General features: G+C 38.7%; 2 protein-coding genes across 7 annotated transcripts in view; one reads left to right on the forward strand and one right to left on the reverse strand.

The window, feature by feature from the left end:
• AASS (aminoadipate-semialdehyde synthase) overlaps nt 1–2985 on the forward strand; it is a 52384-nt gene extending 49399 nt beyond the window's left edge. For all 3 annotated transcript variants that reach the window (XM_032304933.1, XM_032304934.1, XM_032304936.1), the window contains 2 exons: nt 319–495; nt 1704–2985. In XM_032304933.1, coding sequence (XP_032160824.1) covers nt 319–495; nt 1704–1822 — 296 coding nt within the window. In that variant the 3' untranslated portion in view covers nt 1823–2985. The remainder of the gene's footprint in view (nt 1–318; nt 496–1703) is intronic.
• A 9743-nt stretch (nt 2986–12728) lies between these two features.
• PTPRZ1 (protein tyrosine phosphatase receptor type Z1) overlaps nt 12729–26968 on the reverse strand; it is a 175594-nt gene continuing 161354 nt past the window's right edge. For all 4 annotated transcript variants that reach the window (XM_032305162.1, XM_032305161.1, XM_032305164.1 and 1 more), the window contains 7 exons: nt 21575–21668; nt 21187–21260; nt 19370–19498; nt 18438–18584; nt 16797–16939; nt 15716–15851; nt 12729–13678 (listed from right to left, as the gene is read on the reverse strand). In XM_032305162.1, coding sequence (XP_032161053.1) covers nt 13538–13678; nt 15716–15851; nt 16797–16939; nt 18438–18584; nt 19370–19498; nt 21187–21260; nt 21575–21668 — 864 coding nt within the window. In that variant the 3' untranslated portion in view covers nt 12729–13537. The remainder of the gene's footprint in view (nt 13679–15715; nt 15852–16796; nt 16940–18437; nt 18585–19369; nt 19499–21186; nt 21261–21574; nt 21669–26968) is intronic.

The following is a 26968-nucleotide window of genomic DNA, read 5'->3' on the forward strand; positions in this document are numbered from 1 at the left end:
GGAATGAACTTGGGGGGTATAGGAAAGGAACAAACAAATATTTTTAATGCATTAGGAAAATGCTGAAGGGACATTTTTGGGGGAAGAGTGGGCACCTTCATGTCTATAGCCTGGCAACAGTGATACCGACCTAGACAAGGGAACATGGCTAGAGTTATCATTTCTTGAGTTTTTCTCTTGGCCTTTGGGCTAAAGAGCAGTATAGATAATTGTCTAAGGACCACATATGATGGGAGCAGAAGGGTAGGAGCAGATGAATTTCATTATTGGAGTTGTAATGATAATGACATTTAAGAATGTCTGTTTATTCATTTTAAGGCCCTGGAGAGAAAGATATGATTGTGATGAGAGACAGTTTTGGAATCAGACATCCTTCTGGACATTTGGAAAATAAAACTATCGATCTTGTGGTTTATGGGGACATCAATGGCTTTTCAGCCATGGCTAAAACTGTGGGGTTACCCACTGCCATGGCAGCCAAAATGTTACTCGATGGTAAGTTCTTTTTTGGAGATCTGACTCTGTCCCCATTCATCCCCAAGTCATTCAGTGCCTGGATATCAAATAATTACTCCTGAGTATGAGACTGGTGTTCACTAAAAGTGAGCTGTCTCAGAAGTTTAAGTACTGACTTGACTGGAAGGTCACCTGATGGTGAGTAAAAGCCATGGGTTTTAGAGTTATACCCATTTTTGGCTCAGTTCATTCACAAGATGGCAGCGTGATGCAGTGCAAGTTACTCAGCATATCTGAACTCTAGAGCTCCCTTGTCTTTAAAATGGGGATTGTCATAGAAATTCATAGTTTGTGGGTTTTTTGTGATGCTGAAATGAAATAATACATAAAGCTCCTACCACATACATGATGCCCCAGGCAATGGTAACTCTTCCTTTCTTCCCTTCATTTCCCTTCATATTTTAGGGGTGCTAACACTGAAAGAGCAGAGGGTATTTGCTTCCAGATCCCCAGAAATACAGACCATGTTTTATTAATCTTCATTTCTCAGTATGTTATCAGCACTCAATAAATATTTTGAATGAAGTGAATTCAAATTTCAACTCTTGCCTCTCCCCTTAAGGTCATCTGTACCTTTTAAGCATTACCTCTGAGTATAATCCTTCTTTTGGTCCTTGTGAGTGTGTGAAGGGAGTAACAACATCAGGCAACTAAATGTGAAATACTGAAAAAAATGTATCTATAATAGCATATCAACTAATATCAAATTAAATGACCTTATATTGATTAAATGATTGAATAACTTAGTTATTGAGGAACCAGAGTAAAGAGGTGATGAGGGGTGAGGTCATCACGGGCTTTAAGGAAAGTACTCAGACTTTCTGTTTCGGTCATCTTCACAAAAGCCTGTGCCCAGATAATCAGATTGGTTTTAATTCATTCTGTTGGTGTTTTGCCTTTTTTTTTTTTTTTTTTTTAAACCATCAGCAAATAAAGCAGATAAGTTAGGTTTACTTTTCTTTCTTACTACACTTGATTCTCTTACTACTCTTGATTCACTTGATTCTCTGATCATTTTGGGAATAGTTAATACAGTTAAATACAAATTCTGATACTATCCCTTAGTCCAGCTCTGCTTTCAGTCTATAGTTAACACCTTTCCCTGTTTGGGGTATGGAGACTCTTGCTATGGAAATGAACCTCAATAATACCTCTAAAATGGTAACTACAAATTTATTTTCTTCTAGGTGAAATTAAAGCTAAAGGCCTGATGGGGCCCTTTTCAAAGGACATCTATGGACCAATATTGGAGCGAATTAAAGCAGAAGGCATTATATATACAACACAGAGCACAATCAAATTGTAATTAAGAATTATATCTTGTTTTTATCTTCCCAGGCAACATAGCTCTGAACATTTGTGCAACAAACCTACTTGCTAATGTGCTACTTTGAAATACAAAGCTTGATATTTTTTGAGTCAGTCAATACAATGATGTTTTTAAAATGTAAGTCTCTATTTTAATATGAAAACATCTGGAGCAGGAGATGCCAGTAATTACAAGAAAACTTTAATAATTCTACATGTATTTTTTTCATGTGTATGCAAAAGTGATGATTGTGCTGTATGTTAATTTATTGTGCAACTTTTTTCTTATAAGAATATATTTTCCTATGATCAGCAGATAAACTTTTATCTTTTTAGTAAGAAAATTTTTTTCACACAGTTATATTTTTGTATTTTTCACATGGATTCAGTTAGATACTCTTAGATTACCCATCTTATAAGCCTTTGCAATAATTCTGTTTTATGTTTTTTCGGTAAAATTATGATTTATCTAGTAAATGACATTTTTTATAGTTTTCTCTTGAGTGTTTGAAAAGAAAATAGGATTAATTCAGAGTCCACATGATGACCTCATTAGGGGCAGAAAAAGCATTTAACAAAATTTAACACCCTGTTGTAATAAAAAAGACTCAACAAACTAGGAATTGAAAGGAGCTTTTTCAACCTGATGAAATACAGCTATGAAAAACTCATAGTCAGCATCATAACTTACTTAAAGACTGAAAGATTTCCCCTTGAAATCAGAAACAAGAAAATGAAGCTGTTGGCACTTCTACTCAGCTTGTACCAGAGGGTCTAGCCAGGGCAGTTAGGCAAAAAGATGAAATACAATACATCCAGATTTGGAGGGAAGAAATAAAACTATCTCTATTTGCAGATGGTATAATCCTATACAGAGAAAATCCAAAAGAATACTTTAAGAAAATATTAGAACTAGTATGTGAATTCAGCAAAGTTGCAGAACACAAGAGTAATGTACAAAATTGATTATGTTTCTATATAATATCAGTAAACAAAACAAAAATGATACTGGGAAAAAAAACCAATTCAATTTACCATAGCACACACAAAAAAATAGGAATAGATTGTGAGTCCAGAAACAATCCTCATATTTATGGTCAAGTTGATTTTTGAAAAAGGTGCTAAGACAATTCAATAGAGGAAAACAGTCTTTCCATCAAATGAACAACTGAATATCCACGTACAAAAGGATGAAGTTGGACTCCTTCCTCACAGCATATACAAAAATGAACTCAGAATGGACCAAAGACCTAATTATAAGAGCAAACTCCATAAAACTTAAGAAATCATAGATGAGGGGCGCCTGGGTGGCTCAGTGGGTTAAGCCGCTGCCTTCGGCTCAGGTCATGATCTCAGGGTCCTGGGATCGAGTCCCACATCGGGCTCTCTGCTCGGCGGGGAGCCTGCTTCCCTCTTTCTCTCTCTCTGCCAGCCTCTCTACCTACCTGTGATCTCTCTCTGTCAAATAAATAAATAAAATCTTTAAAAAAAAGAAATCATAGATGGAAGTCTTCATGCCCTTGGACTAGGCAATGGTTTCTCAAGTAATTAAAACCAAAAGCACAAGCAATAGAAGGAAAAAAATAGATAAATTGCACATCATTGTCAGAATTAAAAACTTCTGTGCTTCCAAGGATACCATCAAGAAAGCAAAAAGACGACCCGTAGAATGAGAAAAAATTTTTGCAAATCATGAATCAGGTAAGGGAGGAACCTGCATAAAGGACGACTGCAGCTTAATAAGTAGACAAAGAGGCCTATGGAAAAATGCTCAACACCATGAGCTACCAGGGAAATGCAAATCAAACGTATAATGAGATACCACTTCATACTCATCAGGATAGTTAATAATGAAAATGATAGAATGTGTTTGTGGGGATGTGGAGAAATTGGAACCCTCATAAACTGCTGGTGGGAATGCAAAATTATGTAGCCACTTGGGAAGACAGAAGTTTCTCAAAAAGTTAAGCATAGGGCACCTTGGTGGCTCAGTGGGTTAAGCCGCTGCCTTCGGCTCAGGTCATGATCTCAGGGTCCTGGGATCGAGTCCTGCATCGGCTCTCTGCTCAGCAGGGAGCCTGCTTCCCTCTCTCTCTCTCTCTCTCTTTCTCTGCCTGCCTCTCCATCTACTTGTGATCTCTATCAAATAAATAAATAAAATCTTTAAAAAAAATGTTATTTAAAAAAAAAAAAAGTTAAGCCTAGGGTTACCATAGGAGCCAGCAATTCCATTCTTAGGTACATACCCAAGAAAAATGAAAACATACGTCCACACGAAAACTTGTAAGTAAATGTTTATGGCAGCTTTATTCACAATAACAAAATATCAAAACAAGCCATCAACGAATAAATGAATAAACAAAATGTGGCATATCCATACAATGGGACATTATTTGGTAATAAAAGGGAAATGAAGTTCTGATACATGCTACCACATGGAGGAACCTTGAGAAGATTATGCTAAGTGAAAGAAGCCAGACAAAAAGTCCACAGTATGGTATGATCTCATTTATATGAAATTGTCCAGATAGTCAAGTTGGGGGCTTGGGGAAGAGTGGGACTGATTCCTAATGAATTGGGGTTTCTTTTTAAGGTGATAAGAATGTTGTAGAGTTGATTGAGGTAGCAGTGTCACAACTTTGTGTATATACTACACAAAGTATATAGATCACTAAACTGTATACTTCGTGTGAATTATATAGGTTATGAATTATATCTCAAGTTGTTATAAAATGATTATAAATAAAAAAACTTTTTGTTCCTTGGGGAAAAATATAAACTAAATATTCCTTTTGAAATATAGAATAAACCCTTGTTTGCCATTCTAGGACTATACACATATCCTAGTATGGAACAAATTCTGCCCTTGAAATAAGCGGGTATTATGCGTGGGGTATAAAGAAGTTCAGAAAACAGCTAAGATATTTGAAAAGGATCTAGGTTGATGAAGGCCTAGTCCTACCTGTCAAAAATAATATATGTAGATCAATATTAATAAGTAAAAATATTTGTGTTATGACACTTTTTTTTTTTTTTTAAATCACAACCCTGAGTTCAACAAAGTCAGGAAATAGGAGTGTCACGTTGATTCTACCTCCAATCTGGAACAATGCCCAGATGTGGTGGGAACTAGGGAACTAGCACTTCAGGTGAGTGAGGGAAGAGTGTTGAGTGCTCAGTTTAATTAACTGGTTTGGCTTCTTAATAACAATGAATGATAAAGGAGATATGATTAAGGAACTAGTCTACTGTCAGTGATAGAAAAGGAATGTCAGTAAGCTTGAGTAAAGATGGATGTAATCACGCACTTCATTGGCTCCCAATAAGTTTTCTAGCAGAAATTTCAGAAATGAGGGGCGCCTGGGTGGCTCAGTCTTTAAACGTCTGCCTTTGGCTCAAGTCATGATCCCAGGTTCGTGGGATCGAGCCCAGCGTCGGGCTCCCTGCTCAGTGGGAAGCCTGTTTCTCCCTCTCACTCCCCCTGCTTGTGTTCTCTCTTTCACTGTGTCTCTGTCTGTCAAATAAATAAATCTTCAAAAAATGTTTTCAAAAATGAAGGTGATGGTGGTAAGATCTGGGGATGAATGAGCAGGTTATAGTTATAAGCACACGGCTTGCTCAGGGGTCAGCGAACTTTTACTATAAAGGACTCAATATAACGTATTCTAGGCTTTGTAGGTCAGCAGGGGCCATAATTGCTCATTTCTGCCTTTGTAGTGGGAAATCAGCCCTAGACTACGTAAATGAATGGGCATGGCTATGTTCTAGTAAAACAAGCAACGGGCAGATTTGGCCCTTGAGCCATAGTTTGTTAACCCTTGGCCCTCCCATTATAGTAGACTCAATGCTCATATCTTCTAGGTCTCTTTTGGTCTCTCTCATACAGAATCCATATTTAAGTTGTCCGGTTTTCCTTGTCCTAGACAAAGTGGATACTAGGAGCTTCTAAAGAGTAATTTGGTTGGTTCTATGATAAAGGAGCTATTTTCTTCTCCATAGAATAAGGATAACTGTAACTTGTAGGATGATGATAAAGATGAATGAGCAAATGTAAAGGAAAGGGTGGTACCTCGTAGATGTTCAAAACTAGTGTTCTTCCCTCTTCTGCGGTAACATTTTGCCTGACATTTATATTAAATGAAATTTTAGCTTAGAGATTTTTTTTTTTCAATCATTTGGATACCTTTGGAAGAATCCTCAAGGATCCATGCTGCTCAAACAAGCTATAGATATTTCTGCTCCATAAGAAGAATCTTAAAACAGTAGAATGGAAAGGACCAGAATAATCACCTGGTTGGGCCGCTGATTTTACAGAAGAGAAAATGTGTCTCACAAAGTTAAATGATTTGCCTAAGATGACAAAAATTAATATGGAAATTCGATCATTTGAAGTCATTCAAAATACTTGATAAAATTTGGAAAGCATTTTAATTTATAAAACCTTTTTTATGGTGGGTTATTAGGACCACCACTGGACCAGTTAGTGCCTTTTTGAGAATTGGAGAAAGGCACTTCTTCTCAAGACACTTCTGTCAAAAAATTATTGTCAAACATGTAATCTATCAGAACAAACACATTACTACCGTCATTATTGATCATTTAAGTACATGGCATAATATTCAATGCCTATGATGTGATTAGCTCTCCCTTAGGTGCAGTGCACAATTTGCACAACCACACAAGTAGCCAATATTCTCTGTACTGTATAGATCACCTTTCTCTACAAGGCTTTACATTTGTGGATTGTCTGCAGTGAAACTACATTTACCAGACATGAATTCCACTGGGAAGGACCCAGTGAGGAAAGCTCCCTGTTTTAGAGAAATGCTTGTTAGTTACTGACAGCTCATCTACTAACTTCCTTTTTCCAATTTTGTTTTAGTCCTAACACTGATTTTTTAATTTTTATTAATTAACAAGAGTTACGAAACAGTGTTGAGTCCTAACTTTGAAGGTTGACAGGTTCTGACCCTCTATTTTATTGGGTTAGTAAAAGAAAGATTCTGGTGTCTTCCAGTGTTCTGCTGATTGATAAAATATGCTACATCACTGCATCAACCCGGAGAATCCCACTGCCAGCCTTGAACCTGATGAAACCTCATTGATACTGCCCCTCCCTTTGTGCAATTGAAGATGATTCTGGGCTGTTGCCAGGTACAACTAATGCAGCAGCCCAGCACTTGGCTTCAATTCATTTTGAAGTTCATTACTTCTAAGCCAGGTTCTTGGTGAAGCTGGCACAGGGTGAAGCAAGCCCCCATACTTGATCAGAACACAATAACTCCAATAAAGAAAAACCGTGCTTGTCTTATTAGCAAACTGTTGACAAAAGGAGCTTTTTCTTCTTAAGTTGAGGAAAATACTTAAAAGAAAATACTTTAAAAAAAATGAAATGGGATTTGATAGAGGAAAAAACTGGAATAGACTATAAAACAGAAGATCAAGAGAAAAGATGAGGGGCATGGATTACTAAAATACTGTAATAATGTTTAAAAAAAAAAAACTAAAAAATGTTGCCTGGCACAGAGTGGTTCCATTTAGTTTCTAGTCTATGAGATTTGAAATTTAATGTTGGTGGAATTACACAACCATTATGCAAATGGTTCAATCTGTAAAAAGCTTAATGAAGATAGTGGTCTTTTTCAGGGTCGTATTCATCTGTCCTTATGTTAGAGGATAACAGTCTTCAGAGTTCTTTCCCAGCCTCTGTTCTCTTTCCCTCTGTATGTTCTCTCTGGATGTATGTATCCCACCCTGTGGCTTTGACTATCACTATCTCTAGGGAATCCCCAACTTGCTCATCTGAGCTGCTGAGTATGATACAACTACCTACCAATATCTTTGTTGGGGTATCTCCCTGACTTCTTAAACTTAGGGTTGATTCAAGAGTTTGTAGTATAAACTAGTGTTTCTCAGTGGGGCCAGTCTAGGAATTGCCCCCAAAAGAAGTTCTTCCTCATTGCCCATCTCAGGAAATGGCGACCACTATCCTCTTCCTGCTCGGGATGCAACCCTTGATGCTTTCCTTTCTCTTACTCCCATATTCAGCAAATCAGGACTTCTTCATCTTCTCCACTGAATCCATCCTTGTCTTTCTATGCATGTACAGCTAGCCTCATCCAGAATTACTTTCTCAATGTCCATTCTCCTCAGCAGACACATTAGTCTTTCAAAGGTACAAATATGATGATATTTCCTTGACTCATTTTCCTAATTACAAGTATTTTCTGGGATCACTTACCAAATTAACTACTTGTCCTTGAAACGTTGTCTCAGGGCCTGCTTCTGTGGGAGCTCAAACTAAGATTCCAGTATATTTTTAGCACCCATCATGAGGTCTGGCATGTAGTAGTGTATATATACGTATATAGAGATATGTACATGTGCTGACATATTTACCATATGGTGGCAAGGTGTGGTAGAGGTGGAAGTGTAGATAGGGAAGGTTGTTATAAGCTCTGCTTGTATATAAAGCAGTTTTAGTTTATTTTTTAACATTAGCTAGTAATGTTGAAGAAGCATATTTTTCCCTTTCGTTTGTTGCCTCTTAGAGTGCTTGTTGAAATTTCCCCAAAGCACAAGGATGAGTAGAGGGCATCATTTTGTGATACTTGAATCAGCCCCAACTGTAACAATCATTGTGGCACAATAGATTGAGATTATGTCAGTCATAATCCAGGAGGCTGGTAAAGTCAGATTTGTGCTTCTAAAAGTTAGCTTTGGCTCCAGGGTTGAGAGGGATTCAGGACAGAGTGAGAGGGTGAGATGTGCAGAGGCCACTCAGTACCTGAAGAAAGAGGTTACTTAAAAAAAAGAAAGAAAGAAAAGAAAAGAACATCATGTAGATATTTCTCCAGCTACTGAATCAGTGTTTAAAAGAGGAAACAGAAACTACCCCAGACATTTTAAAAGAGAAAGACATACAAGGCAGTAGGAGCAAGATCTTACACTCATAGCTGGGGCCCATGTATTGGGAAGCATGAATCAGAAGTATTTGGTCGAGGGGCACCTGGGTGGCTCAGTCGGTTGAGCATGCAACTCTTGATTTCGGCTCAGGTCATGATCTCAGGGTTGTGAGATCAAGCCCCTCATCAGGCTCACACTCATCATGGCATCTGCTTGGGATTCTCTCCCACTTCCTCTGCCTCTACCCATTCCCTGCTCCCCTTGCTCACACTCTCTGTCTCTATCTCTTAAAAAAAGGACTTGGTCGTCCTGTCATGGTTGCTACTGGTTCTCAATTCACTGGAACTCGGCTGCAGAGAGCCACATCTGTCTCTACAACCTTGCTTCCTTTTATCAGCGGGGTCAAAGAACGTAGGAAGATGGCCTCTGCCTTATCTCTGTCTTCTACATCTTGTGATTGTATTTTGAGAGTGGCCAGATAGTCAAGAAGTATGGGCAAATATATAATAAATTGGTTAAAATTACATTACAGTGCATGGTAAACAGTATTGTCTATGTTTCCAGACTTTATGGCTCCCTGAATTTGGTGGAATGTGATTCATATCCACACCCGTAACTGCAATGGAGTCAGGACTGTACATGACAGCTTTTTTGGTTTTGAAGTGTAAGAAGTGTTCTAAATACTATCACTGCATAACAAACTACCCCAAAATGTAGTAGCTTAAAACAGCAGTCATTTATTTTATTCATCAGCTTGCGGTTTGGGCATGACTCAGGGGAACAGCTATCTCTGCTCCAGACAGTCTCATCTGGGGTGTGTCGACCAGGAGCTGGGGGATCCCCTGCAAGACAGCTTGTTCCCATAGCTGACAAGGTGGTTCTAGCTGTCAGCCGAAAGCTCGGCTGGGGCAGGGAACCAGGACCTTGGCTTCTTTCCATGTGGATCTTTAGATGCCAGGGTTTTGTCCCAACATGGTGGCACTGTTCTAAGAGCGAACATCCCAAAGGAATTAGGCAGAGCTGCATTGCCCTTTAAGACTTAGCCTCAGAAGTCACATCTCATCACTTTCCTCATCATCGCAAGTCCGTACACGTTCAAGGGGAGGGACCACAGACCGCCACTGCTCAACGGGATGGGTTTCAAAAAGTCATACATGGGATGGAAGGTACTGTTGAGCTATTTTTGGAAAAGGCCATCTGCCACAGAAAGGCACCCTAGAAGGACAGTGGCATGTGGGGGGATTCTGCAAAGACATGGTAATGATCCCAATTATCAATCTTTCCTCATTGGCCTTAATTATTTTCTAACCATTTTATGTTTTCTCTAACTAGTTCTTCAAATCCTTTTTATGTCTCCCCATGAGCTTAGACCTGGACATACTGTAATGAAAAAAGGTGGAAGCTTTCTCATTTCCTCTCTAAAAAGTCCAGGAAAGGCAGGTTTAACTTCCTGAGTCCATTAAAACATTTACTTGAAGTAAATGCGCCATGAAAGTCTTTTCTAGTCTAACATGCTTCGTTAGGAACTTTAATGCTATAGTTTTGGGTATATGGCTTCCTTAAACAAATGAGCAGCAAGGAAGACAGGTCTTGCATCTGTTCATTTCTCTCTGTGTTTAATTCAGAACTGAGGCGACTCCTCTAGGCTGAAGCAGGACTGTAAGAATCTGAGAGATAGGCTGAATGGCACCTCCAGAGTCGGAGAGGAAAGTATTGCAAATTAGCACATTTGAGAAGTTTTTCAAAGGTCAGTCTGTGTCTCTTGTGGCCTGCTCAGAATGTGTCACCACGGATGGACTGAGCCAGAACTTATTGTTGTGTACGCGATGAGAAGTTTCCAATTCACACCCACAGCCGTTCTTAACTCCCACTTTCATATCTTGTTTTTCATTTAAAAAATGATTACTGTAAAGAAAACCTGACTAACTCTAATTTAATGCGAAGGATGTCTAATTTCTTCAAGCTGGTGTATTATGTGTCACTTATATGCGTTACCATTTAATACCACCTACTCTAACACTCTAATACTGTACTAATGAAGAGAAGACCTCTGATGCACCAGAATATTTTGCAATTAGCAAGTTAGTGGATGATATTCAGTCATGGTTTATAATAATAATAAAAAATGTGTTTTATTTTGACAAATATGTGGATTTTTCCGATTTTCCCTAAGAAGTTCACTTTAATCCAATAAATGATTAGTACTTCTGATTCTGTGTTCTATCTGCAAGTGGAATTCAATTCTAATGAAATATTTAAAAATAGATCTGCATATAAAGAGATCTTAATTTCCAAGTTCTGAATATTAGAGAAATAGTCTCAGGCATTTTATATGCTAACAAATTAGGGAGTTTTAGATCAGAAATAAGAAAATGAAGAATATTATGCTGGAATAATGAGTAGAATATGTATGTATGAAATGTTTGTATTAATTACATCTGAAGGAGGAGCTGCCATAAATTCTCAGGGAGTGTCACACTGCAACTGTGATGGACCTTCTAGTTCTGGTATATTAATTAGATTTTGTCTATGAAATGTTGACTTACCGTACATGTTACTTGCATAATTGCTTTGGAAGAGATTCTACAAGGCACCTTATTGATAAATAATCATGAAGGCAAAAAAAAAATTCCATATCCCCCCAAGGGGTATGTGTTCTTGGGACAAAGGCCCAGGGAGAAACAGACAAAATAATTAAGGTGACACGTACTCCTGGTTCAGATCAGCTTATGATTAAACATTGTGGCTTGGGGCGCCTGGGTGACTCAATGGGTTAAGCCTCTGTCTTTGGCTCAGGTCATGGTCTCAGGGTCCTGGGATCAAGCCCCGCATCTCTGCTCAGCAGGGAGTCTGCTTCCTCCTCTCTCTCTGCCTGTCTCTCTGCCTACCTGTGATCTCTGTCAAATAAATAAAATCTTAAAAAAATAAAAAAATAAACATTGTGGCTTATGAGGGAAAGAATAAAAATACGAGGACTAGGAGATAAGGTCAGAAAAGCAACCAAGAAATCAAAAGTAACTTTGTGGCTTTCCTCCCAGGGAAGGTGAGAAAGCTGCACATTTTGTTTTCTTATGCCTGGTAAAGCCGTGCTTATCAACATTATGTGATTGGAGACACTATTTTTGAGCCTTTTCCTGTTTCTCTTCTCTTCATGACTGTTGCTTTAAAAGGAAAGTTAATTAATTTTCGTTCTATTTGAAGGATTTGGTGACCATTTCCTGATAGTGCTTAAGGAAACCGGAGGCTCCCTGAATTGCTGTTATTGAGCAGCTGTTCTGGAACTTTAGCATGCGTTAGATCACTGACCTTCAGCCTCAGGGTTGCTGATATGTTAGGTTTGGGATGGAGCTCTAGGATGTGCATTTCTCACAAGTTCCCAGGTTGATCTGCTCCTGCTGGTCTGGGCACATACTCTGAGAGCCATGAGTTGAAAGGAAACTTGTCCTGACCTCTTGCTCTGGGCATTCTTGAGGCCCAGTGCCCTCCTCATCAGGCAGCGCTATGCGTCCCAGCTGAGGCGAGGGACTGCCTCCCGTCTCCCAGGAGGCCTGTCACTCTGACTCTGTTTTCCTGCACTTTAGCTCCACACAGCTTTTGGATCCCGACAATTTGCCTTAACATAGGGCATCTTACCTTCTTTCCACTTGGGGATTTAAGAGTTCCTGGTCTTTGTCAATTCATCTGGCTTCCAAGTCAGCATTTTTTTTTTTCCCCCTGACAAGCAAATCTGCCTAATTCTAAGTCCCAGCTTGGTTCCAGACAAAAGTTTCCCAACATTTCTTGGTACATGGTAAGTAGTTAGGTCCAAATTAGTTAATCATAGTAATTGTACAGCATCAGTGAGTTTCCTGTGTGCCTCAATGCACAGACTGGGAACACAGCTCTCTCTGCTGCTGCATTCCCTCCATCTTTTTTCACTTTCAGCATCCAAAGGGGACCAGTGTCTACAATTTTCGGCTACACATGCCGCAGCACGACACACACCAAACAAATGCAAGTCGATAGCAATATTTATATTTATTTTTGCAATGTCTTGGATAAAAACCATTTAAACAATGTTGGGTAAGGTGTTATTCTCATAAAAACATCTTTCAAAACAGATGTATTTCTATTTTCCATAAAAGTTAAAGTCACATGCTAAGACAGAGTTAATTACTGAGATAACATGAAAGGGTATCAGGAGACTTGTAGAGTGAGACCAGGTAATGAATTACATCATTATACTAAACAATTACACAGAACTAGAAAACTGACTCAGTAGTAAAATATAAAAATCTACAATTATAAATATAAATTTGGTCCACGGAGACACTAGAGCAGTATTTACAGTAAGTATCAGATTATTTCTACTTTAGGTGAATACTGCAGTTGTAAAACATTGAATATCAGAGGGAACGGAGTGTTTTATTTACAATCTACTATATTAAAAGTTATATTTCTAGCAAACCCGATGATTGCTACAAATACAGCTAAAATTTGACACTAAAAACAAACATGTTTTCTGTAGTTGGGAATTCCTAATATCTATAAATTGAAATTTTCTGTTAAAATCAATACGAAAAAAAACCCCCACAATTCCATTCTTAGAAATACTGTAAAATTCAACCATTTTAGTTTAAACACAAGAAGTGAATTATAAGAAGTTTTGCAGAAAGGCACACATTGTTAATGATGTAAATTTGGCAGCAGAATCCTATGTCATGAAAATTACTGTCAGGTGACGGCAAGTAAACAGATAACAGAAGAACTGCAGTTGTAGAAAGAGGAAAACAATGCTCAGGTAGGGTTCCCCTCACCCCTCTCTGGGCTAAACCAAAGACTCTAAGCTCTCAGCTATATTTCCGTCGGGCAGTGCTGCACCATTACTGTCCAGAGAGGTGGATGGATTCTCTTCCTGCCTTGTGCCCACAAGACTGAGGACTGCTTTGTAGAGAAACTGATACTGCTCCTGGAGGACAGAAAATGTGAGGTTATAAACAAGCGGCTCACTGAAGACACATGTTTGTGAAAAGAAGGAATGTTTTCATTCACGCTTTGGCCCTGTTCAGGGAAGGGCATTGTGTTAAGGGGTCTGTTGCAGGCTGCAGAGGTACATAATCTATATTACTATCTTTTTCAGATGAAATTTAAAGTAGCTTTTCAGGTAGCCGATATTCATTGACCTAGAAAATTGGCCAAGATGCTTTTGGCAAAGGTAAGCGCTCCATTCTTAGTCATGTCTGTCATGGACCCAGAAGGTGATGTGACAGATTACTGTTTCTGATTTATCAGCTTGAGTGTAACCCTTTGGTACGAGGCACCTGGTAAGCCTTACCCATAAGCCTTATTCACCTGTAAACCTTACCCATAAGCCTTACTCACCTGTAAGCCTTCCTCATAATAAGCCTTACTCATCATAACTTACGCGTTCCCCTTTCTCCAGCTGTGAGGAAATCCACTAGATTTCTCTGTTTATGGAGAGGTCCCAGAAAGGACTGAACTGTCATCTCAGGGGCTCATGCAGAATCTTTTTTTTTTTCTTTTTTTTACTTTTTTTTTTTCTTTTTTTTACTACTTTTTTTTTTCTTTTTTTTACCCTCTTTTTTCCAAATATTCTTCACACTCAACCAGCCTCGTCCTATGCCCTGCTGTGAGCAAACGTGAGCATGCGCCCTGCTATGGTCTCAGAGTAGAGACACAGAAGAATAAGGAGTTCTCTTACAGGTGTCAATTTGGGTGGTTATGGGGGGCTGGGGGTGGGGACAAAGGCAGTTGCAGAGAATGTGAGGCAGTAGTGGAAGATCATAGTGGAAAATCTATGGGCCCACGTGTGAATGAGTGCATTATTCAATGCATTCATGAGCCAGCTGGAAGTTCAGTCTCTGGAAAACAATTCCACATAGGAGCAGCTTGATATAACTCAACTGGCCTGAATGACTTTTAATAAGTGCTCCTCTGAAGTGCAGTGTGTGCAAGGGTTACCGTGCTTCCTGGCCAACTGGTCTGGACTGAATGAAGCGTTAGAGGTGGGCGCTTATATGTCCACAGACCAGGGAGCCAGAGCTGTGTCTGTGACTACTGTATCCACCCACGGGTCTCCTGCTGGGGCATTTGCATGAGCTTCCCTATGGTCTTTACAGCCCTTCTTTCTACAATATTAAAAACTTCCAAATTATTTTCAGAGTTGAGACTTGTCTTTCTTGATTGTACAAGTTTATCTTTTTTATTTTTTTTTAAGAAATTTTTTTTTTTAAGATTTTATTTATTTATTTATTTGACAGAGAGAGATCACAAGTAGACAGAGAGGGAGGCAGAGAAAGAGAGAGAGGGAAGCAGGCTCCCTGCTGAGCAGAGAGCCCGATGTGGGACTCGATCCCAAGCCCCTGAGATCATGACCTGAGCTGAAGGCAGTGGCTTAACCCACTGAGCCACCCAGGTGCCCCACATTTATCTTTTTTAAAAGTGCCCAGTTGGCTAATAGGACATTAAAAAAAGAAAAAAAAAAGATTCAGTAAAAATAAAAAATTTTTTTTAAAAAAGTACCCAGGAATTAGCCACGTTAAGTACCAAAATTGAATTCGGCTTCAGAAAAAAAGTAAACAGTTACAATGTTTAAGTCCTCGAGATCTGTCTTCTGACTGTGCTCAGGCTTTCCAGAACTTGAACCCCACCTCAAGGTAACTATTTTGGGGAGTAAGTTGATTAGTCGGTGGTTCTACTGAGGGTATTTTTCAGAATTACGGTGAGTCTTGCAAAAAGAGACATGTCAAATTAAAAAAAAAAATTATCCATCCATTTTCTGGAAGATAAACTTTAAATGTTTATTATTACTCCAGTTCCATAGACTGTGCACTGATTAACTTGTAATTCAGCTCAGATACTACCTGGTAATATTTATGAGTCAATATGTGAGTTTTTTGGAAAAAAGATAAAATGATTTTGGCAGACTCTAGAGAGTAAGCAGCACTCTAACAGTGAAAGTTTGGTTCACTGTTCTTTTACTTACAATGTCAGCAAAGACTCCTGGCCTCATCAAATTGATCATCTTGGCTACCTGGTAAACATCCATGGAATTTTCTTTTTCTAGTTGGTGCATAAGGGTTGTCAGAGCACAGAAAGTTCCTGCCGTCACTCCTCCATGCCTTGAAGCAAAGGGAAGGGACAAAGACTCCATTCAGATGCATCAAACATTCACATTTGGAACTCACAAAGCCTTGACCACTTTGTAGTGGGAACACAGAAATTTTTAATGAAAAGTCTCTTTATCTTGTAGAGAACTAACGTTTAATTTGAAACATTAGCAAGTGTTCATGATATTAGTAACAGGATCCTTTATAGAAGTTTAACGTTTGCTTATACATTTATTTTCTTTAATATTTTATTTATTTATTTGATAGAGATCACAAGTAGGCAGAGAGGCAGGCAGAGAGAGAGGAGTCCCTGCTGAGCAGAGAGCCTGATGTGGGGCTTGATCCCAGGACCCTGAGACCATGACCTGAGCCAAAGGCAGAGACTTTAACCCACTGAGCCACCCAGGCACCCCTACATTTATTTTTATACTCTGGAAGAGGCTGGCAATAAATCACAATGATCTGACAAGTTATAACTAATATCTAATATATCTATAACATGTAATCCTAGCATAGGCTTTTATTTTATTTGTTCATAACAGGAGCCTGGAAAGATCTATTGGACAGATTCCTGTTCCTGGTAAATAAAATCTGTAAAAATTTTAATCCTATCTGGTACGTCAATAACTTAGAAATGTTTCTCTGGTTAGCACCTGTGAAAATCCAAGTGCCAAAACACTGACTCATCACACAAAGGGTTCTCAGCATACAAGGGAAGAGCGTATTCCTGTGATCAGGTACCCATCTTCTGCCTTCCACAGGAGCTCCAAGAGAAGTGAAAAAACAAAACAAAACAAAACAACGGACTCTATATTAACCTTGTTTATAAAAAGCAGATCATCTCCCCTGACTGAGTCACCACAATTGGCCTAGAGCATTATGTTAGTACCAAGAAAACAATTATCTGACCACTTGGACAGTGCTCAGGCGTGAAGGAGTTGGCAGAGAGGAACTTACTCATCATGGACAATCACAGGCCCATCCCTGCTGGCAGCTTCCTCTTTGATAATACCTATAAGTTCAAAAGTTTTACTAATGGGGCTATCTGGATTTGGCCATTTGGGGCACTGGAAATGCCTCACTTCAAGTACATAATCATCCTGTAAGAAGAGAGAAAGATCAATATTTTTAGAAGAGTCTTACTGGTGAAACAGTTTATGACGAGTGGAATAACTAGGGAAATCAGGAATGACAGGAAGGTAATAAAACCGAATCACACGCACGGGGGAACAGCAGCGGTTACGGCGCATCCTCCGTCTTGGAGGGAAGAAACTGCTGTGATGCCTCATTTCCCATGTGTAGATGTAATCTCTTTTTCATTCTAAAAATAAGTCTTATTGGTGGGTTCATGATGGCAATCGAACTCTGAAACCATGTACCAAAGACGTCTCTGCGCCACTACTTAATACAAAAAAGACATCTTCAGTGTTCACATTTGTTTTAAAAATAGCATAGATCCCTACAAATACCAGCATCAGTGGAGGGGACAGTGGGATTCTATGACGTGGGGGGGGGACGCTGGCAAGGGGGCGGACATCCAGTCTGCCGGTTCGCGCATCAGGGACTAGCCCAGGCTGCGTGGCTTTAGAGCCCTCCAACCTCCGACCCCCAGATTCCTAAAGTGGACTCAGTCAGATGCTACATGGGAAATAAGCGACAGAACCTAAATTCTATACGGTTTGCCACTTTCAGAACTACAGTATAGTAAAGTGCAACACTGAAATCATCTAAGACATGATTTAACCTTTCTCCGACTGGGGACGTACTCTGCATCTCACATGCCTTACTCCCTATTATTAGTATCTGTTAGCAATCTGCTGTAGCTGTATAATAGATTATGTACTGTACTAGAATTCTAAAAAGAATTCTTTTTTTTTTTAAGATTTTATTTATTTATTTGACAGAGAGAGATCACAAGTAGGCAGAGAGGCAGGCAGAGAGAGAGAGGGAAGCAGGCTCCCTGCTGAGCAGAGAGCCCGATGCGGGACTCGATCCCAGGGCCCCGAGATCATGACCTGAGCCGAAGGCAGCGGCTTAACCCACTGAGTCACCCAGGCGCCCCCTAAAACGAATTCTTGACAAGGAATTCAGATTGCTGTCTTGCAGATAACCAAGAATTAGCAAAACGAACCTAGTTCGTTATACCACACGTTGTCAGAGCGCTTCTTCATTTATAACACACTGTCTCTTGGTAGAAAGCAGTAAGCTCACTTTGGTAGATAATATTTTTCCCATTTTACTTAGAAGAATTCAAGATAAAAATTTCCCTTAAAACATGAGAATTAGGATTAATGAAATTATTATTATTATTTTTTTACTGAGTTTATTCTCAATTTAAGTTCTGTCAGAACTACTCTGGAGTCAAAGAGAAATCATTGATTTCCTGTTTGTGAATGGTGCAGTGCAGTGGCGATGAACGTTTAATGATTCTATAGGATTTTCAAAATGAAAGTGAAAAGTAAGGTAAAACTGATTATTTGGGTAATCAGTTTTGTAAGAAATTAGGTTCCTTTTTATTTCTAGGGAAGACCCCTAAACCAGCATATATTTAACATAACTTGAAAGCTTAAGATGAAAATTTGTCAATTATGTCCATACCTGTGTAGCTTCTAGGATAAAATCTTGAATTATAAGTTTTTCTTCATTAGACAGACATTTATGTTCTTCAGCCATAAGAGTGACCTTGAAGCTCTCACAGTTTATAGGCTCATCTTTATTTGGCCAATAAACAAACTCGTCTTCTGCCTAGAGGATTAAATAACAAAGAAGTAGGATTTTCATCAAATGTTTAATAGGTCAGACTGCGAAATGAAATTAACTGGTTGACACAGAAAATTCAACTCGAATGTTTCTTTGGATCTCAAACCATACCCTTCAAATACTGAGGCTTACACAAGTTTGATGCGGAGAATAAAATATCACACTTAAGACACCAAACTGTTGCTTTGTTGTTTTGAGCTTAGCCCATCAGTAACAATGGTAAGTTGTTACTTCTGTAAACGATAACTGAGTAGAGAAGATTCAAGTGATTTTAAGAGCTCGGCAGCTTCCCGTGTCATCTGGAATGGTCAGTCTAACTTTACAGCTAAGAAATAAATCTCCCAGTTAAGTATATGTGCAAAGCCTGAACAAAGTAGGCCTTTTTTTTTTTTTTTGTACTTCTATAGATCTCCTTAAACTGAGGGACTCTCCAAATATCCCAAGTTTTATTATTTTTTTTAAATGTAAACAGAAGCATATGGACTGACGGCATGTTGCAATTCTATTTTTTCTTCAGCAGTATCACAGAATACTTAAATGTAAGTTCATTTCAACTTACTGTTTTTAAAAACTGTCATTCAACAACGTCAGACCTGGGAGGTGACATAACCAAATGAGGCCCAATAATAGACAAGGTGCAACTCCAGTGACATTAGTTAATTAGCCGAAAAAAATTACATAATTTGTTGGTATGCTTGGCCTTCTGGGTGTTGTGACTTGCTACTTCCTATAAGGCAAGTACCAAAAGCCACTGGGGGCGAGGGGCTTACCATGTTTTGACCATCAGGAAGCATAACTACCAGCTGGGCATTATGGTCCCATATCATCCTCCAGAAATCCTTGATGGTATGGAGAAGAGGATGCTGGGTGATGATGAATTCATTGCTCTGATAGTAACCCTACGAAACCAAAAAGAAGATAGAGTCTGGCATATGACTTTAAATGTTCCAAATACGTGTTTAAGCTAATGGACCTTAACTCAAGGGAGTCTTTTTATTTCTAGATTGTGTCGGTAAATAACAACGTGATCGTTATAGCTGATGTCTACAAGACACTCTATATGCCTCTATACACCAGGCACAGGACTAGCGTTTTCTGCCTCCTGAGTCCCCTACGTCTCACAGAAGTATTATGTGACAGAAACTGAGGCTTAAGAAGTTACATGTTGTGCCCAAGTCTACCTAGCTACCACGTCTAGGAGCAGACTTACCAAGATGGCACATGGACCACGTCTCCTACACTAGACAGAATGGAAATCCGGAGGGGGGTTTATATTTCTCAGTTTCCACAAGTCCCAAGGCAAGATGCCAGATCATACACCTACTGACAACAGAACCCCCTTGGTGTCCAGACACCCTGCCTTCCTCCATCAGAGAGGAATCAGGAGGCACTCTGCAGATTTTGCTGCAGAAACGTGGAACCTGGGGCTATTGGATTGGTCATGATGTCCATGCTGCTGCTCACTAAAATCATGGCTCATTGACCTCTTCTGCTCTGGGTCTCTGAGTTCCTGTCCCTACTTCCCATGGTCTCATTGGATGTGGCATGTATTCAGATGTCACGCCCACACATCTCCCTGTTTTCTGCATGGATAGTCCTAAATAGTCTGTATTTTTAATTTTTTTAATTTTTTAAATTAATTTTTATTTTTTACTTTTTTATTGACATATAATGTATTATTTGCTCCAGGGTACAGGTCTATGCATTGTCAGGCTTACACACTTCACAGCACTCACCAAAGCACATACCCTCCCCAGTGTCCGTAACCCAGCCACCCCATCCCTCCCCGCCCACCGCCCCAGCAACCCTCAGTTTGTTTCATGAGATTAAGAGTCTCTTACGGTTTGTCTCCCTCCAGATCCCATCTTGTTTCATATTTTCCCTTCCAACCCCCATGACTCCCTGGTGTGCCTCCCAAATTCCTCGCATCAGAGAGATCATAAGATAACTGTCTTTCTCTAATTGAATAGTGCTATATGTTTTCTTTGCTGGATAAACGAAACAGTGATTCTGGCATGGGAATTACAACCTTTTCATCTGAGGCCAAGCTCTACGATTGAAAGACTTGAAACGGAAACGATGGGCACAAAACAGCCCACTAAACCCACCCCCGCCTTCCTCATAGAAAATCTACACACAGAAGGAAAGGATTGTCTTTAGAAATCCTGGTCTCCAAATGAGCCCAGTCCGCTGGGTCAATACTTCTGCACCCCTGGGTTATGGTGGGAGACAGGCTTTTCTGAAGCTGCCCTGTCCTGGGTCTGTTCAGGGTAAATGAAATGGAGCCTCTTAGATGGCTGAGTGGACGCGTTCTATCTTCTCATCAATCCTCGATGGGGAGTTTGGTTCCTGCACTTACTGATTTGAATTTCTTGAGGGTTCTCCAGTCCCAGCACACATAAAAACATCAAGGAATGCTGTTGTTCTATCCGCCCATATAGGCAGTGGTCTGCGGCCATTAGATTTGACTTCCGCCCACCAGTGGTGCTAACCTATATCTGCAGCCACTGCTTCAGGAAGCCCATGCTGGTTTGGGTTCTGGTAGCACAAGCTGGTAGGTAGCTTTCCAGTGATTCCTCTGACTTACCATGATATAGGAGGCATTGATGTAGTCTGTGCCTTCCCCACTCAGAGATGAAATGCCAACCCTTGATCTTTCCACTGGAACACAGAACATGCATCATGAACCACCATGCTCACGGCTCCATACCCCTTCCCCCACCCCCACATTGCAAAGCACAGCTGCATGTCTCAAGTTGAGTGTCTTTGATCTGTAAGGTAGTTTTTCTATGTGTTTTACATTTTTTAGATGGACTTCAGGATTTAAGAGTCCTTTTTAACAGACACATTATCAGGCAAAATTAGAAAAATACTGAGCGAATCAATTCACTCCAAGATGTAAAAATACTGTCATATTGCCTCAAAGCTTCTATTATAAAAAAGACTTTTTCCCCCCCCGATTCAGTATAACCCACCAGGGATGATGGAAGAAGTTCTGTTCTTTTCCCTGTTGCATTGCTTCAGGGCTGTAGAATAGTCACTCTGTTGTATATTTGATTGACTCAGGAGCTGAGAAAGGAAGTCAAGGAAAAATATAGATTATTTGAGTCACTCAAACACACACACACACATGCGACCCAACCAAGAAACCAAGATAAGATACTGAATATGCATATATCTGGTTTTGCAAGAATTCCTTGAACTTACTCCCTGGCACATCGATGTTCTCTACATGAGGGGAGCCAGAAGCAGCACAGAACGTCCTCTAGTTTGATGTCCAGCCCTAGCAGGATCTTCCCCATGGTTTCCTCTATAGGTGGGCACTCTGCCTTCTACTTACATCTCACACTGCACTTGGGGGTAAATTGCATGGGATGTGTGTATGTGTGTGTGTGTGTGTGTGTATACATATATGTGTATATATGTGTATATATAGTTGGATTTCATTCGTTCTTTTCGTACTCCATGTCACAAATAATCTATTTGATGTTTATTCCCCCAACTAGCAAATGTCAGGATTATTTCCAATATTTTGCTTTTCTAAAATTTGTAGCAATGAGCATCTCTTGTATGCTTCTTAACACCCACACATGGCATTAGGAGTCATCAGCATTTAATTTTTGACAGTCTGATAGACGATAAGTGGTAGACCATGGTTTTGATTTGCATTTCCTTCATTACTGTGAAATTGTGAATTGTAGCATTCATTAGCCATTTAGGTTTCTTCTTTGATGATTGCCTTTTTGTATTTCTACTTCACTATCGTTTATTAATTTGTAGAGGGTTTTGATGTCTTGAATGTAAGTCTATAATCTGTTTAAAAAGTTGTTAAGGTCTTTGTTCTCTTTAATCACAGAGACACTCAGAGCCAAATAATTTTTTTAAGATTTCTGCAAATTATGTTTTTATTTAAGCAGTCTTTTTCTACCCTGATGTCTTAAAAATACATATTGATCATGTTCTTAAAATAGTTATAAATGGGCGCCTGGGTGGCTCAGTGGGTTAAGCCGCTGCCTTCGGCTCAGGTCATGATCTCAGGGTCCTGGGATCGAGTCCCGCATGGGGCTCTCTGCTCAGCAGGGAGCCTGCTTCTTCCTCTCTCTCTCTCTGCCTGCCTCTCCAACTACTTGTGATTTCTCTCTGTCAAATAAATAAATAAAATCTTTAAAAAAAAATAGTTATAAAACATTGCTATTACCTTTAGGTACTAATCCATCTTGAATAATTTTAGTGTTTAAGGTGTGGTAAGAACTTAATTTTACTTATTTCCACATGGAAACAGTCCCAATTTCCCTTACTGGTTAGTCTGTCTTTCCCTCATTGATTTATGGTGTCCTATCTACCCAATAACCCTTTCCACATATGCATGGTTCCTCTGGCTGATTTGTCTGTTTTTCAATGTTAGTGGATCATATCATATCATATCATACCTGCATAACACATTTCTATTTTATTTTTTATTTTTAGTATTGCTTTGGATGTATTTGCTCTTTACTTTTCTAAATGTTAATTTTAAGACCACTTCTTGATTTCCCATGAAAAATCTCGAGGGAATGTGACTGGTACGGTACTGATTTTTATACTTAATTTAGGAGAACCAACATCTTCATAATATTTCCATTCAGGAAAATTGTATCTACATTTGTTGGGTCTAATTCTATGCTCTTCATTTCAGGTTTATAGTTTTTTCATCTACACATTCATTGCATCTTTTGTTAAATTTATTTTTGAGACCACAGAATTTTTGTTTCTCTTTGCTGTGGTTGTTGAATTGGCTCTTTTTGCTCTAACATTTTATCTAACAACTGATAGCTAATGAGTTACAATGCTATTGTTTTTCATATATACTTGTTGACCTGTAATGAGTTGAGTTCTTTTTTTTTTTTTTTGAAGATTTTATTTATTTATTTGTCAGAGAGAGAGCGAGCGAGAGCGAGCGAGAGCGAGCACAGGCAGACAGAGTGGAAGGCAGAGTCAGAGGGAGAAGCAGGCTCCCTGCGGAGCAAGGAGCCTGATGTGGGACTCGATCCCAGGACGCTGGGATCATGACCTGAGCCGAAGGCAGCTGCTTAACCAGGCGTCCCGAGTTGAGTTCTAATAAGAAATATCTTCACTTTTGTTTCTTTTGATGTTCTATATAGACAAGTGTATCATCTGCAAATTCTTTTCTACTTCTATACATTGTTTTTGTTTAACCTGATTTCCAGTAGAATGTTGACTAATAATGTCAGCAGCTGGCATTTCTTGTTTTTTTTAACCTATGAAAATTTCCAACTTTAAATTTTGTGTGTGACATGTATATTTTAGCCACTGTAAGATGGAGAAAGCTTCCTTCTATTTCTAACCTACTAAGAGTTTTTGTTATGAATAGCACTTAATTTTATTTACTGTGTATTCTACATTTTTTGAGAGGGCTATACAATTCTCGTAACTAAATTTGTTCATATTTTCTAATGTTAAATCTTCACTTCATTCTTGAAACAAACTCTGTGAACCCTAATTGGTCATAATATTCAAAAAGAAAAACACACTGCTGGATTTGAGTTGCTGATGTTTTAAAAAGATTTTATTTATTTATTGAGAGAGAGAGTGTGAGAGAGAGCATGGGCAGGGGAGGGGGAGGACAGGGGAGAAGCAGGCTCTGCACTGAGGAGGGAACAGGATCCCAGGGCCCCGGGATCATGACCTGAGCCAAAGGCAAATGCCTAACCCACTGAGCCACCCAAACACCCCAATATTTTTAAATAGAATTTTAGTATTTAAGTTCATAAATGAAACTAGCCAATACATTTCCTTATTTATACTATCTTTGTACAGTTTTGGTACCAAAGTTTTTCCAGTAAAATAGATGGGTTTGTTTTCTACCTAGATATTTTACCCTAGAGTTTGGAATTTTCTGTCCCTTAAAAGTTTGGTAATTATTTCAGTTCAGATTTTATTTTGGAGGTGAGATTTTTGGCCAATGATACAATTTATTTAATGGTTATTGGTCTAGTTGGAGTTCTCATTTCTTTGTAAGTATATCTTGCTCACTTTTCTTAAAAAAATTTATTTCATGTAGGTTTTCAAATGTATTGTCACAAATATGTTCATACTATGCTTTTTAAGTTAGAAAAAACACTTCTAAAATATTTATAATTACATCTCTGTTTTTTATCTTAATATTTATTTCTGTGTACTCTCTCTTTCATTTTATCATGAATCTGGCTACAGGTTTCTTTGTTTTACAGTCTTGACAGAACTTACATCTGGTTTTGTTTCATCTCTGTTTCTATTTAATTACTTTAACTTTCTATTTAATTTAATTTAATCTATATTAATTTAATTTAATAAAGCTTTAATTTTCTTAAAATTTTTCTGTCTCTCTCTTTGGGTGTACCATGTTTCTCTTCTCATTTTTACATGATGTGCCTATTTCATTTGCTTTTATTTATTCTCAAATGAATTGTTTAAGGCTATAATTTCTTTCTAGATACAACTTCAGTTGTATTGTACAAGTTGTGCTATGTAATGCTTCTGTTGACCTTAAATTCTAAAGATTTTATAATTGGCTCTTTAATAGCTCAATTATTTAAAAGAACATTTTCATTGTCCAAATATCTGAATTCTTTTCTGGGCAGGTTTTCATGATCAATTTCTAATTTGACTGGATTAGGTGCTGAGAATAGGGTTAGCTCTGTACCGATTGCTTGACATTAACTCTTCCGCCTCCAGTAGCTATTTAACATCTTCATTTTAGAATATGTGTACAAACACCCAGGTACACCCCATGCCCATGCACACACACATACCCCCCCACCCCTTCTATGTCACACAGGGAATAGAAGCCGCAGAATTAATATTACCTCAGAATTAATAATTACCTCAGTCTCCAGCTTTGGAGCCCGTACACTTCCTGCTATCCACACCCATTTAAGTGTCCCTGCATTTTTCCCCAATCCCTCATTCTGAATCCTGCCCCTTTGCCCCTTCTCGGGATCTTCTTTCCCTCTAGTAATCTCTCCTCCCCCATGCACCCATGGCCAGGGATCTCTTTCCATTAATTTTTTTTTTTAAAGTAATCTCTGTTTTATTTTTTTAAAGTCAACTCATTATGTTATATACAACTAATCAATCACTGAACTCTACATCTGAGACTAATCATATACTACATGTTAATTAACTGAAATTAAATTTAAGAAAATTTTAAAAATTAAAAAATAAAATGAAGTATAACTGACATATGATATTACATTAATTTCAGTTGTCTACCATAATGATTTGGTATCTGTATACATTGAAAAATAATCACAATAAGTCTAATAAATATCCTTTACCATGCATAGCTACAAAATCTTTTAAGATCTACACACTTAACAACTTTCAAATATGCAATACAGTATTATTAGCTATAGTCACTATGCTGTACCTTATATCCCTGTGCCTTATTTGCTTTATAACTGGAAGTCTGTACAGCTTGACCCTCTTCACAACTGGCCCATCCCCCTCTGCCTCCAGCAACCATCAGTCTTTTCTCTGCATCTATGAACTTTTTTTTTTATTCCACATATTAGTGGTATCATATGGTGTTTGTCTTTCTCTGACTTATTTCCCTGAGTTATTTCTGACTTACCTCACTTGCCATAATGCCCTCGGGATCTATCCATCTTGTGGCAAATGGCAAGATTTCATTATATTTTATGTCTGAGTAATACACTACATTTTCTTTATCTATTCATCCATCAGTGGGCACTGAGGTTATTCCCATATCTTAGCGACCGTAAATAATGCTGCAGTGACCATAAGAGTGCAGGTATCTTTTTGAGTTAGTGTTTTTGTTTTCTGCAGATAAATACCCAGAAATAAACAGACATGTAACTTACTTCAAGGAACTGTATCTGTGGAGAAACCTGAATGACCAATATCTTATGCTCGCGTGCGCACACACACACACACACACACACACTCTGTATCTCCGCAGTTAGGCGTGAAGAGAAAAGAGTCAAATGTTCCTCTCTTAATTAAGCTTCTGGCCTCAGAGTTGATATTTCCATTTTGATCCTGGGTTATCTAACATAAGCCATATCAATTCTTTTACACAGTTGTGTAGGGGTAAGTCATGCTAAAAGGAGAATTCTGTTGAAAATGAAAAAAAATTTACATTTTTTAATTTAGAAGAAAGCTATCCTAACAACCTAATGTTTATGTTTTATACTCCTTTATTATCTATTTCTGGAAGCCAAACTTCATACTTTCTCTTTCTTCAGTGTTCCGTTGTCACTCAGATAAGCTTTGCTGAATAAAAACATTTATATCTTCCTGTCGGGAGGTTCAAAGCACAGCATTCACCTCTCATCTTTCTTTACTCCTCCAAAGGCACAAGAGGTGCT

The sequence above is a fragment of the Mustela erminea genome, chromosome 11 (assembly GCF_009829155.1).
Source record: "Mustela erminea isolate mMusErm1 chromosome 11, mMusErm1.Pri, whole genome shotgun sequence".
Taxonomy (NCBI): domain Eukaryota; kingdom Metazoa; phylum Chordata; class Mammalia; order Carnivora; family Mustelidae; genus Mustela; species Mustela erminea.